This window comes from Toxotes jaculatrix, chromosome 3, assembly GCF_017976425.1.
Source record: "Toxotes jaculatrix isolate fToxJac2 chromosome 3, fToxJac2.pri, whole genome shotgun sequence".
Classification (NCBI taxonomy): domain Eukaryota; kingdom Metazoa; phylum Chordata; class Actinopteri; family Toxotidae; genus Toxotes; species Toxotes jaculatrix.
In genome coordinates this window covers 22697972-22710141 of record NC_054396.1, presented here as the reverse complement: position 1 = coordinate 22710141, position 12170 = coordinate 22697972, and the positions used below count along the sequence as shown (strand labels likewise).

The 12170-nt window shown below is 39.2% G+C and overlaps 1 protein-coding gene across 3 annotated transcripts; it reads right to left on the bottom strand.

Annotated features, from left to right (window-relative positions):
• Positions 1–876: 876 nt before the first annotated feature.
• rab22a (RAB22A, member RAS oncogene family) lies at positions 877–12169 on the bottom strand. Of its 3 annotated transcripts, XR_005893825.1 has the most exons (9): positions 11699–12169; positions 10891–10970; positions 9944–10025; positions 6155–6226; positions 5785–5891; positions 5145–5254; positions 4138–4301; positions 4044–4075; positions 877–4002 (listed from the first exon to the last, which is right to left on the bottom strand). XR_005893825.1 is itself a non-coding variant. In XM_041033140.1 (7 exons), the coding sequence occupies exons 1-7, from the start codon at positions 11732–11734 to the stop codon at positions 4204–4206; spliced, it is 585 nt and encodes a 194-aa protein (XP_040889074.1). In that variant the 5' UTR covers positions 11735–12169; the 3' UTR covers positions 877–4203. The 3 variants fall into 3 exon arrangements, 1 of the variants encoding a protein (XP_040889074.1); XR_005893824.1 differs by having other exon boundaries at positions 877–4075; XM_041033140.1 differs by having other exon boundaries at positions 877–4301.
• Position 12170: the final 1 nt, after the last annotated feature.

Genomic DNA, 12170 nt, shown 5'->3' with positions numbered 1-12170 from the left:
GTCCAGTTGATCAAAAATGCTGCAGAGTGAGTGCTGACAGACAGAAACTAGGCAAAGAGATCATATTTCTCCTGTGTTAGCTTCTCTGTATTGGCTCCCTGTAAAATCCAGAACAGAATTTAAAAACCTGCTCCTCACCAACAAAGCCCTCAATGGTCAGGCATCCTCATATCTTCAAGAGCTCGTGGTACTCCCCACTAGAACACTGTGCCCCCAGAATTTAGGCTTAGTTGTGGTTCCTAGAGTCTCCAAATGTACAATAGGAGACAGTGCCTTCAGCTACCAAGCCTTATTTACACCCTCTCCATATTTAAGAGTAGTCTTAAATATGGCTTTATCAAAAACTTTCCTTTTTGATAAAGCTTATAGTTAGGTCTGCCTCACTCTTGTCTGTAACCATCCCCTAGTTATGCTGCTATAGGCCTAGAATGCCATGGGAATTTCCATGATGTACTGAACTCCTCTCTCATCCTCTCCATCTTCATCTGCACACATTCACATCCCATTAATATCTATTACTAACTTTGTCCGATGTACTGTGTACTGTATATACAACTATACTGTTGTTTAGAAGGGGATTGGGGTGTTGTCAAAAAAAAGTGTTCTGCCCTCTCAACACTATTCAAAGTGCAGTGAAAAGCCCTCTGCCTGTCAAACACACATCTCAAGTGTCATACTCATATATATAGCCAGGCAGCTGGTTGCCAGCTGAACAACATGACAAATCACTAACAACATTGTCACTGTGTCCCCAAGGAACAAGTTAATGCACACATCTCTCTCAGGCCTGACTTAAGGGAGAACTATGTGCACTACGCACACACGCGCGCGGGCTGCATGCAGGACCAGAAGAGGAGAGAGGATATTTTTTGCCAATCTTTTATTAGTAAACAATTGACAATTCCCTTTTTACACATTTTGAAATACACTGCAACCAAGTGTTTTCAGGCATTTTGTTACAATCAATATGAAACATAGTAAAAAGCTAAATATGGTAACTACAGTGCTGATGGTATTACTGCAAATGGTGAACAAGTCTACTGTGGTCACAAAACTGGCTTAGAATAGAATATAGTCATTGATTTGTGTGCAAGTTGATGGTATTTATCTACACTGAAAAATATACATAATATAGATTAATCGCATTCCCAGGGCCAGCCCAAGACTAATGGTATTTTTCAATGCAAAACTGGCACACACTATCCATGCCTCCTGTTTCCAAATAAGGGAAAAACATGTGTCATCATTACCAAACTTCAAATAGTTTTAAGCATTTTATAGGATTAGTACTTTAAACCATTATATTACAATAATAATAATAACAACAATAAAAAATGGTTAATTATGCGTGACGTAGTAAAATGGTTTTGACATTATTTGGCGCCATGTTCTTCGTGGCAGTAAGAACTGAGCAAACAGTCAAAACCTAAAATAACATCACGGGACATTAAGAAAGTTTGACACCTTTACAAGAATGTTTCATCAACTGATTTCACAGACATATTAACAGACTGCAGACAGAGTGTGTGTGTTAGTAATGAGAGCCAATTAATACAAAGTCAGTCAAAAGTGCAGCTTTCAAAGTACCAGAGTGATTCCCTTTTTAATATGATTGCTGAAGCTTTAGTAAATACAAGCTAGAGCTGGTGTTATGATGTAGTGCTGTGTGAATTACCAAAGACAGCAGTGTGAATTAACTGTTTTAGTTTTTGACCTAAAATACCACTCTTTTTTTTCCCCCAAGGGATCTGGTTGGCCCTATCACACTGCTCATTTGATCAACTATGCGTGAGCTAAACTGTCATCAACTAAGTGTAACATGAGGTCAGTATAAACCTGTCATTATCATCTGTTGGAGACTGTTTTCACAAGTGTATTCTCTGCTGTGTGAATGTATCACTCTGTGACTGATTTCTTGGATTAGGTCACATTTCACCCTTGTCACAATAATAATCTATTGCACTCCATAGGAAAAAATCCTGAAACATAGGCAGCGCTGCTTAGCACAGAATTCGTCAATAATAGCTACATTTAGGATGCTTAAAGGCAAATAAAGTTGCTTGCACTGACAGAAAAGCACAAAATTCATATTTATACATGTGCAGATGCATGTCTAATAAAACCCACATCTGTAGTTTTTGGCAACTTTGCAAAGAGGTTTTAGGGCTAAAGGGGCTCAGGAGATACAGACAAGCATGAAATTACACAGAATGATTAAGTCGGTTTAGGCTCATGGGTCAACTGCTACTAAAGTTCATTTAAGCCAATATATGAGGTGAATTAGAGTATATATATATATATATATATATATATATATATATATATATATATATATATACACACACACACACACACACACACACACACTTTTTTTGTGAATGGAAGAGGTGATGATAGCTCCATGAAAGCTGTATATGTATTGTACCATAACTGAAATCTGGCCTTACAGTAAGAGTCTGGAGTTTAGAGAAACAACACAGAAGAAGTGAGAGAAAGGAAAGTCAGAACGCAGACCTTGGGAAAAAGCAAATACAATCATTCAGAGCAGAATGGAAATAAAAGTTCATTAAGGGGTCAGCATGTCAACACAGCGCCATGTCTGATTCTCCACCTTTAACCTTCTGCTGAAGGGAGATTTAAGCTCTAAAATCTGAGATTCCTCTGAACGAGGTCTAGTTTCCAGATCTCACTGTTTTTATCACAAGCCAAGTAGTAAAACAACTTTGGATGTGTGAGCCAGTGCTGATTATGTGAGGAAAAAAAAAGGAAAGACGAAAATATTTATGGAACAATTAAAGAATCTGGCAAAACCTCACAAAGATTGGCTTCTCCTGTAAAACTGCTGTTAAGTAGCAGCAAAGGACAGAAGACATGCAGGCTCGCCAGTGAGCAGTTAAAATGAGATTTGAGAAAAATAAAGCTCAAGTAATATTTGGAAACAACTGGCAGGATCCTTCATGTACTACGGGGTACTTCAAATACACAAGTCTATTCATAGATCTTCAGCAATTACAAGTGGAAATGTGCAACACATATGAGCAGCTGCAACTGTTTTCATATAATCAACTTCAACACTACCAGCAGAGTCAGCATTTTCTGCCCTGATTAAAGCACTGTCATTGTGAGAACTGGACTGCGAGGTCCTTCTCGTTTCGATTTGTGGTAGAGAGTTAGATGAGAAGAACAAAACCACTCTCTTACCTGGCCATTAAGTTTAAGGCAATAGCCACCAGCTGGTTAGCTTAGTTTAACATAAAGACAGGAAAGAGTGGGAGACAGCTAGGTCAGCTTTGTCTTCATGTTGAGCTATGCTAACCAGCTGCTGGCTCCAGCGTCATATTTACCGTACACGCACAAGAGAGGTATCAATCTTCTCATCTCTTGTCAAGAACACACATTAGTGTCCCAAAATGCTGAACTACTCCTTTGCTATAAAGGAAACAGGCTCTCACACACCTTTCATTTCTGCATATTTGACTGTGTCATCGTGGTTTACGTCAAAACGCCCATTTGCTACTTTGCCTTGATGAAACTAGCAATCACACAGTAAGATTTAAATGTAAAGTGTGCACCATCCTTCTTGAGTTTATCCTTCAAGCAAACATTGAGGTGGGAGATTGATACAAACACTGTTAATCTCTTTCATCAGAAACGTACGATAAATTAGTGGTTACACACATTAACTATAAAAATGGATACTTCATGAAGTTGAGAATGTTTTGGGGAGAGATCTCCCAAAAAACAAAAGGCAATAACTTAAGTATTATCAAAATATTTTGGAGAGATTTAAGAATTTTCATTCCATTTTTGGTTGAAAGATAACAGATCTGAAGCTTGTTCCTCTGATCAACCTAGAGCTATAATACACCAGACAGAGACTGCTGTCCATTATAGAAGCCAAAGAAATTGCACGTGTGGGGTCTTTCACTGACAGATGAATGTATTTATGCAAGCATTTCTGTCAATGCTCAGTAAACAAGAAATATTTCTCCTGCCAGCAATTTTCAGATTATACATGATGGCTTGCTGTTGCTATGTGCGGTAAAAAATGCATTTGCTACTATCATCAGAGTGACACTGCTGTACCCGTGTCGGTGGCGGCGGGGTGTTTGAGAGCATGTAGAGTAAGCTGAAGAAGGCCAGGAGCACAGAGGGTAAGCTAAGGCCAGGTCACAAGTCATGTGGGTACAGTCACCAGCATCATCAGCAGCACGTCCTACGAGACTCTGAGGCCTGACGTCCCAGTTTGAAACCTTTTCCTGAAGTTCCTCCTGCTGCGTCTGCAACGGGGATGCGCTTACCTGTGAGACACACACATATTAACATAAAATTCAGGTTCCCTATTCACTTTGTTCTATTCATAGCAGTGTTTTGTTTTTTCACATCTATTTTAAAATGACACAATTTGTCTTATGACCATTGCTTGACATAAATTATATTAATACTGTAGTAAATGACAGTAATACTGTAGCTGTGTCCCCAGTTTCACACTAATGTTGGAGCTTCAGAAGGTGCTTTAGAGCCTTGGAAAGATTAAGCAAATTAATCTGCTGACATATGATAAGGCAGCTGTTACCTTCTCATAATTAGTATGTGAGACAACACATTCTATAATCAAATATTGTCTAGAATGGAACTGGGACACAGATACTGTGAATATCTGTTTTTTTTTTAAAGGAAACTGAAGCTTATCAGTTGCCAATGACAGAACTAAATCTGCTGCTCCCTCGCTCACTTGTCTCTACAGATTTTTGTTCCAAAATTAAGTGTCAACATGTCATGATTAAGCTTTACTTCCAAGATTATCTGTAGCTTATCCTGAACCAGCTCATCACTGTCAAAGGTCTGCTTCTCACACACACACACACACACACACACACACACACACACACACACACACACACACACACACACACACACACACAAGAATGGTAACACTCTCGAGACATTTATACAAGACAAGTTATACTTCTAATTGGCAATATGGTTCAAAATACAGTGTACCTGCCTAAAAATATGCAGGGACAAATACAAAGATGTTAATAATGTTGTACAATGCTTAATTTGTCAAATTGTTACACAGCTCAATAGGAACCTGAGGATTTGTAGGTCAATGGCACCAAATACTCAAGAAACAAACTCACTTATCTCTATAAACACCTCATTGATGTTAATGGCGTTCTTGGCGCTGGTTTCTACAAAGATGGCATGGATGGAGTCAGCATAGTCCTTGGCATCCTTCTCTGATACTTCCCTGTAAATACAAGAGGTAGGTCAAAATTGTTGTATTGCAATATGCACACAGCTTCTCCAATTTCATGCATGACCTGATAAACAGGTTGTTTTTCTACAACTAATATGTGGAAAATTTCACAGCGGATCTCAGCACTGAATACAGAAGAGTGTCTGTATCTGAGCCTGGGAGCTCTTAAACTTTGCAGAAGATACTGAGTAACAACAATATATTGAAAGCATATTCAGTCCACTATAAATAATCACCACTTTCCTACTAGAAGCCTACAGCAGCTCAGTAGCCATAACGATTGTGGTGGCCAACAAAGATCAAGAGAGGCGAGAGTCTGATCACCTTACATTTAACATCAGACCAATCAGTAGTCCTCCTTGCAGAGCATTTCAGCTACACACACTGTCAGGTCTTTCACAGTATTTCCAGCCAAGAACTACTTTAATGTGAAAACTTAATAATATATCCTTACATGGCCTTTTTTGGTTCTGTCACCTAAAAAAAACATCTAAATATTATTATCTCTAACTCAGACTCACCTTGCATCTGACAGGTCGCATTTGTTGCCAGCAATGGCAACCACTATGTTAGGAGGACCATGCTGCCTCAGCTCCTTTACCCAGTTCTTCAGCGTTTGAAAAGACTCCTGGTGATACAGGAATGCAACGTTTCACCGAGACAACTGTTAAGCAGACAGCACATGGTATCTCTGCTAAAAAGTGGCCAATCCATGAAACTGTCCAACATATAACCGTCCCTAAAAGCACACCTTTCTGTTTTGAATACTGCTGGCAGTAACTTTGTATTTGCCATACACACAAGAAGGGTATCAGTCTTGTATTTCAGCAAGACATACTATGCAGTAAGTACTTAGTGGATTAGTGGTTGAGGGAAAAAATTAAACGATACCTCTTTTGTGATGTCATAAACAATGATGGCCGCTGCTGAACCTCTGTAGTACATCGGTGCCAGAGCACGAAACTGTGGGAAGGCAAGGAAATTAAGCGGCAATGAGTAATGTCCTGTAGCAATTCTTCAAAGGAAAACGAACATCCTCTTTTGGACAGGGAAGACGTTTGTCTGTTTAAAGCCTCTCAATGAGATTCATCTCTGCCTGAACAAGACTGATCTACAGACATCATTAAGTCTGCATATTGTTTTGAAACCAAAACAAACTGAATGTGATCAGAGTGAAGAACAAGAAGATTTCTTTAAAAGACCTTACTCAAAGACAGTTGATCACGACTCATCTTTGAAGACTGTTTACTTCCAATTTTTCATTTGTGGATATGAAAAGTGTACTAAAAATATCATGTCTGTATAACTGCACTATTATATATTTTCACACCCCTTACATCAAGAAACAGTGTCTAGGCTTTTCACAGACAAAGGCTAATCCATTACGCAGGCACAGACCATGGTGATTACACTCACTGTGAGTTTCATTAGACTCAATAACACTGCCTATGACAAACTCAAGAGTATGAAAATAACCAAAAAACAAAAAAAAGACACCAAGCACCATTTCACAAAACCAGAGGCCTGGTGTTCTGAGCCTATAAGCCAAGCAGTTCTATTTAAAATGGAAGTATGGCGAGTCTTTCCACCGAGACCTCACACATGTGGGAGCCATCAAGAGAAAGATGAGCAGAATGTGTCAAAAGCTGTTAGCGTTTTGATATTTATGGAAGACTATACATTTGATCTCAGCCCAATACATCACCAAGCTCTGCATAATCAAAACAACATGTGCGAAATTTCTAAATCCACAGCTGCCTGGGAGGCTGGAGGGGGGTTTGTTTTTTTTTTTTTTGCCAGGTTTTGCCATTTTTCTGGTAAAATACTTTCCAGTGCAGAGTGAAAGCTGGCTTCAACAATTAGCCTGCTGTCATAACATTTTAAAACGTAGTGGGGTTTTTACCTCATGCGAAGGGAACGAAAAGGTTAACCCCAACTACAGCATCAGCTTAAAGGATCTGAGCTACCCAAATATCCAGGCCACTGTGTCAACTGCCTTTAAGATGACTTCAACAAAGCACCAGACAGATAAAAACTACTGTCTATTTTATTTATTTAGATGGAGGTATTAATATTTGAAACTTTAAACTTCTCCTTCACTACTTGAAAGTTAAAGATTTTTTTGAGGATTTTGAGGCTGTTCCCGATTTATAATTGTAGTTTGGTTTTCACCCTAAACTGCTGTTGAAATGTATTACATTATACAGAGAGGTGTTTTGGTTATTTAGCCAACCCTCATTCAACAGTCCCACAAACCACGGCCTCCAAAATGACCATAATGTTGAATCAACAACTATCTGAAACTATTTCATTCATAGGCTTTACTGTAGGACTTTTGTATAAGACTGCATTAGTTTTAGCTGGGTGCACCTAATAAACTGGAAACTGAGTGTAATTCAAGATCTGAAAGTGACAAATGGATTATTTTTCCATCTACAACTCCTAACCTGTGAGAATATTTTTATGCCCTCTTGCAATATAGGCTGGAACGGAGCTTTTAACAGGCTACTAAAACCATGTGTCATGTATTAACTAATGATATTTATTTTAAAAGAAGCAACCCATGTCTCCAAAAGACCTTCACTTGGAATGACCCCGCCTTCCCGCCAATTCTATTTTCCTTTACAATATGATGGAATAAACTATCCATCTTGGAGTGACACTGTTACCTCAGGAAAGCACACATTCCACATAATTACAGTTGTTACTGGCCCCAAGTCCACCAACGGGGATCCAACTTGGGATATTTGGCAGAGGCACTGAGGAGAGTGCTGTCTGTTTCATTGGCTAGTGGTGGGCTGCACCACCGCCAGTCCTGTGTGGTCTATCTGTGCCTTAACCCAGAGAGTAATCACAGCGAGGCCAGACGTCTGGCCACACAGCAGCCCAGAAAACAGCCCCAGTGATGCCCTGCGAGTGCTGATTAATTGCTGAAACCACAAGCAGGGTGCATAATGACAGGAACTCTCCTATTCCAGTAGGATACAAGGTTCCCTTTGCTTGTTTTCAGTGAGAAGGAGCAGCAAGGAGGGGGAGACCTGGATGGGCCGTTGACAGCTGGGCTCACATGTACTTGTAAGGCCTCATGTGGTCTTGAGATATGGATTGTGGAGTGTGGAAATCACAGAACTTTTCCTTACTGCCCTGGTCTCTCCTTCCATGTGAACTGGCTGGCTCCGTATTCCCCTTTCTCAACTCAACAGATTCTGATAGGCCAAAGCTCCACAGAGGTTAAAAAACGAGTCATGAAAGGCTTCAAAATACCACAGCAGCTTTGTAGGAAAACACACACGCACTCACACACAAACACATGCAAAACCTACCAAAGGAATGTTGTTACTTTTTCACTCACAGATGTGAACCACTTGGGAGACTGAAAGGCCATGTGGGAGTGAAAAAGTGGATTTGTGAGAAATAAAATAGGTGGAGGGAAATGGAAATGAACACAAAAGAATCACAGGGACAGAGACTGTTGCCAAGAAAAGAATTATCGCAAAGGAGAAAACACAAAGAGGAAAAAGGAGAACATCCTGATGTGGTGTGGCAGTGACTGTCAGACAAGACACAGTAGCAGCACAGGCCAGTGGGCTGAGACAGCTTGGGTTTCTTCCTCTCATCTTATCTTAAACGGGGCTTCACTGATGTGCCCTCAAGGCAGCAAAGAAGACAAGCCTTCCAGGGCGGGAGATAAAGACAAGTCACATCTTATCTCACCTCTCTGGAGAGGACAGCAGCAGGGATAAAGCATTACAACAGCAGGGAATTGTGCATGAGAAAAAGGGAAGGGCAAGCACAGAAAAAGGGAAGTGATGTGGAGAGCTAATGCAGAGAAATGTGGGATGCAGGGTGTGAGTCAAAAGAGAAAGTAGTTCCTTACGCTACAACTGTCTGGAACTTGATGTCAATTTGACAAGCTTTCACACTAAAGCTGTACTCAGATACCACAATGTATCTCATTTCTTGTATCATGTATCATCTGTAAGTGTGGTTTTAGTCCTAAACTTTGTATGGGTGATAACGCTTTTCACATACGGCGTCTATAGACACACAGGAGTCCAGATTACCTTAAAAGGGGCACCTGGGCATGATAATTGCTGACAAACAACACTTTTCAGGGGTGTGTGTTAAATAAAAATCTCACAAAAGGAAAGAAATGGCACTTCATCTTTATTTGTGTCTAAAAATGTGTGCAATGAAAAAGAGGAAATGAGATGGAAAGGAGAGGAGGTGACAGAAGGGACAAAACATGACTGACTCGATTTATTTCTACTCCACTAACACACTAAAACCTCCGCTGATTTAAACAATGAAAATCCAACACTGCACGTCAATTAAACTATGAAAAAGTGGACTCCTGAAAGAAACAGGATATTGGTTAGGGGGGCAGAACTGCACCTATAGAAAGCTAAATGTTGCCCCCTATCAGAAATAATGAATAACTACACTATTCACGTTCCCCCAGGCTGGTTCAGGGAGTGGTTCATGCACATGTAGATAGCTTTTTCACTTCCTTTAAAACCAGCGAGTACATTTCTGAGTAAGCCAAGTCAAACTGATTTATTACAATATGAAAACTGTGTGCTGTTGTGCCAAAACCTGTAAATCCTCCCCAGATTGATTGTCTACCAGCCTATTAAAAGACAAAATCCTTTGGCAAATACCTCAATGGAGATTACTTACCCGCTCCTGTCCTGCTGTGTCCCAGATCAGGAACTTGTGTAGTTCATTTTGGTATTGCACTGTCTTGGTCATGAAGGATGCCCTGGTGAAGAGAAACGGTTTCATCACACAGCATGTCATACTACAAAGTTATTCATTCAATTTTGCTGCTTTACAAAACACAGTACAGACAAATAACAGAACTGCAGCCAAAGCCACAGCTTTCCAAGTCACTGTCAAGAGTCCCAGATCAGCAGAGAAAAAAAAACGCACACCATCACTTGGTTCATCAGTTGATTTACATTATCTTATACTATGTGCCAGCTTTAGTAAACTTCATCTCAAATGTAAAACATTAAAAATGACTGATTTACAGTCAATTACAGTCCAACTCATGCTGTATTTTTGAGACTGGCAATATCAACATTTGGTTTTGATATAAAATTGATCTGGATGTCATTATTAAAATTCAGTAACAACATACAGTATCTGCCAGAATTCTTCACATTTTCACAGCTGAAAAATAACTGTCAGTGTTTGTCAGGGTAATGATGAGGCTGTTTGTATTTTACTTAAAAAATATGTGCAGATTCTGTACTAAAATTTCTTGTTATTTGACATATTCTAACACAGACAAGTAATAAGATAAAACTGGTCTATCATATTGGCCAAAGTTTAGTGTCACATAAGATAATAAAGCAGAAACTTGTCACATTTGAGAAGCTGGAACCACAGAATTGTTGCTGAAAAATGTATTTCAAACAATTATTTAATTAATAATATAGCTGCAGATCATTGCAGATTTCTGTCAAACGTGATCAGTTGATTCTTTCAGCTCTCACTTCAATAATTAACTGATGATTGACAAAAATCAACTGACTACATGATAACGCCCTACAACAACCATAAACAAAACAAATTAGAAAGTGAATAAACAACTTCTAGCGTGGGAGACAGCAAGAACTTACCCAATTGTTGGATTGATGTTTGGGTCAAAGCTGTCCTCTACAAATCTCCAAACAATACTCGACTTTCCAACGCCAGTATCCTGCAGAGACAAAATAAAGACAATGCTTACTAAACACGGTCAGAAACAGTTACTACAAGTTTCACCACAAAGATAAAAGCACATTCTCTGGCAATAGGCCTGGACATTTTTTGTGTCTTCTTCTTTTTCCTGTTCCCCTCATAGTCCTGAAACTTATTGATAAATTCAACAGGACACATGTAGTTACAGTTACATTGTTTTTTAATCTTATAAGCAGATCCAGAAAAGAAGGACTTGGAATCTTGTTACTTCAGTAATACCTTCATTTATTACTTCAGTATATAGAAAATTATGGCTTAAGCTGTTGTCATAAGCAGTTTGCTGAATAAATGACTTAACAATTATTTGATTATTTTGCTGTAAACTGAATAATTGTTTAAGTGCTGTAGCTCTATTTTAATCTTATTAGTAAATGATGGAGAGGAGGAGATGTGATGTTATTTCAGGAATGTACTAATAGGATGCTGCTAGAGAAAATGACTTGGCTTAATGTTGTATGTAGTCTGGACATGCATGAATGTTACTGATTTTTAGTTTTTAAAGCACAGAAAGGACAGTTAAGTTATTTGAGAATATAATATTGTCACTCTCTTGATCACAGGTATGAAAAAATGTAATCCATGTAAACAAAACAGCCTGATGCAAGAGCAGTGGGACTTATTTGATACTACAGGTACAAATATGAACTACAGGGAAACATGTTTTGATAAAAATCGATGCTGACTTACCCCCAGGAGACACACTTTTAACTCTCTCAACGCCATATCGATCTCCTCTCTGTCAAAATGAGTTTGTTGCAGTGATGACCATTGACAGTTTTCTCCTCCTCTTATCTTCAATATTCTTCAGGTGGCCTTTGTTTACAAACAACTTTACTTCATTGTGATCAAAAGCTGCCACATACACGCCTCAGGTTAGGTAATGACTCTTGCAATTAGCGTTAAAACCTCCAGTATCCCGCCGTATTTGCCATATTGTGACTTATAGTAAACAAGCTAACTAGCTAACAGCGAAGCCTCCAAATCGCTCGGTCTCCATCTTGAACTGCGTGGTCACGTGACCGTTCAGCTCCCTTTTTCCTGTGTATGTGTGTGTGTTTGGAGACACACAAAGCCCACGGGCTGTTAGTTATACCCAGTTATGTCGAGTTTGTGCAGAAGTTAAGAAACGGTTTATCTGTTGAGTTGTTTAGAGGATAAT

Coding starts and splice junctions, on each gene's coding strand:
- rab22a (XM_041033140.1), bottom strand. CDS start 11,734: ATGGCGTTGAGAGAGTTAAAAGTGTGTCTCCTGGGG. Junction 10,026..10,890: donor AACATCAATCCAACAATTGG/GTAAGTTCTTGC, acceptor TCTCTTCACCAG/GGCATCCTTCATGACCAAGA. Junction 6,227..9,943: donor ACACAGCAGGACAGGAGCGG/GTAAGTAATCTC, acceptor GCCTTCCCACAG/TTTCGTGCTCTGGCACCGAT.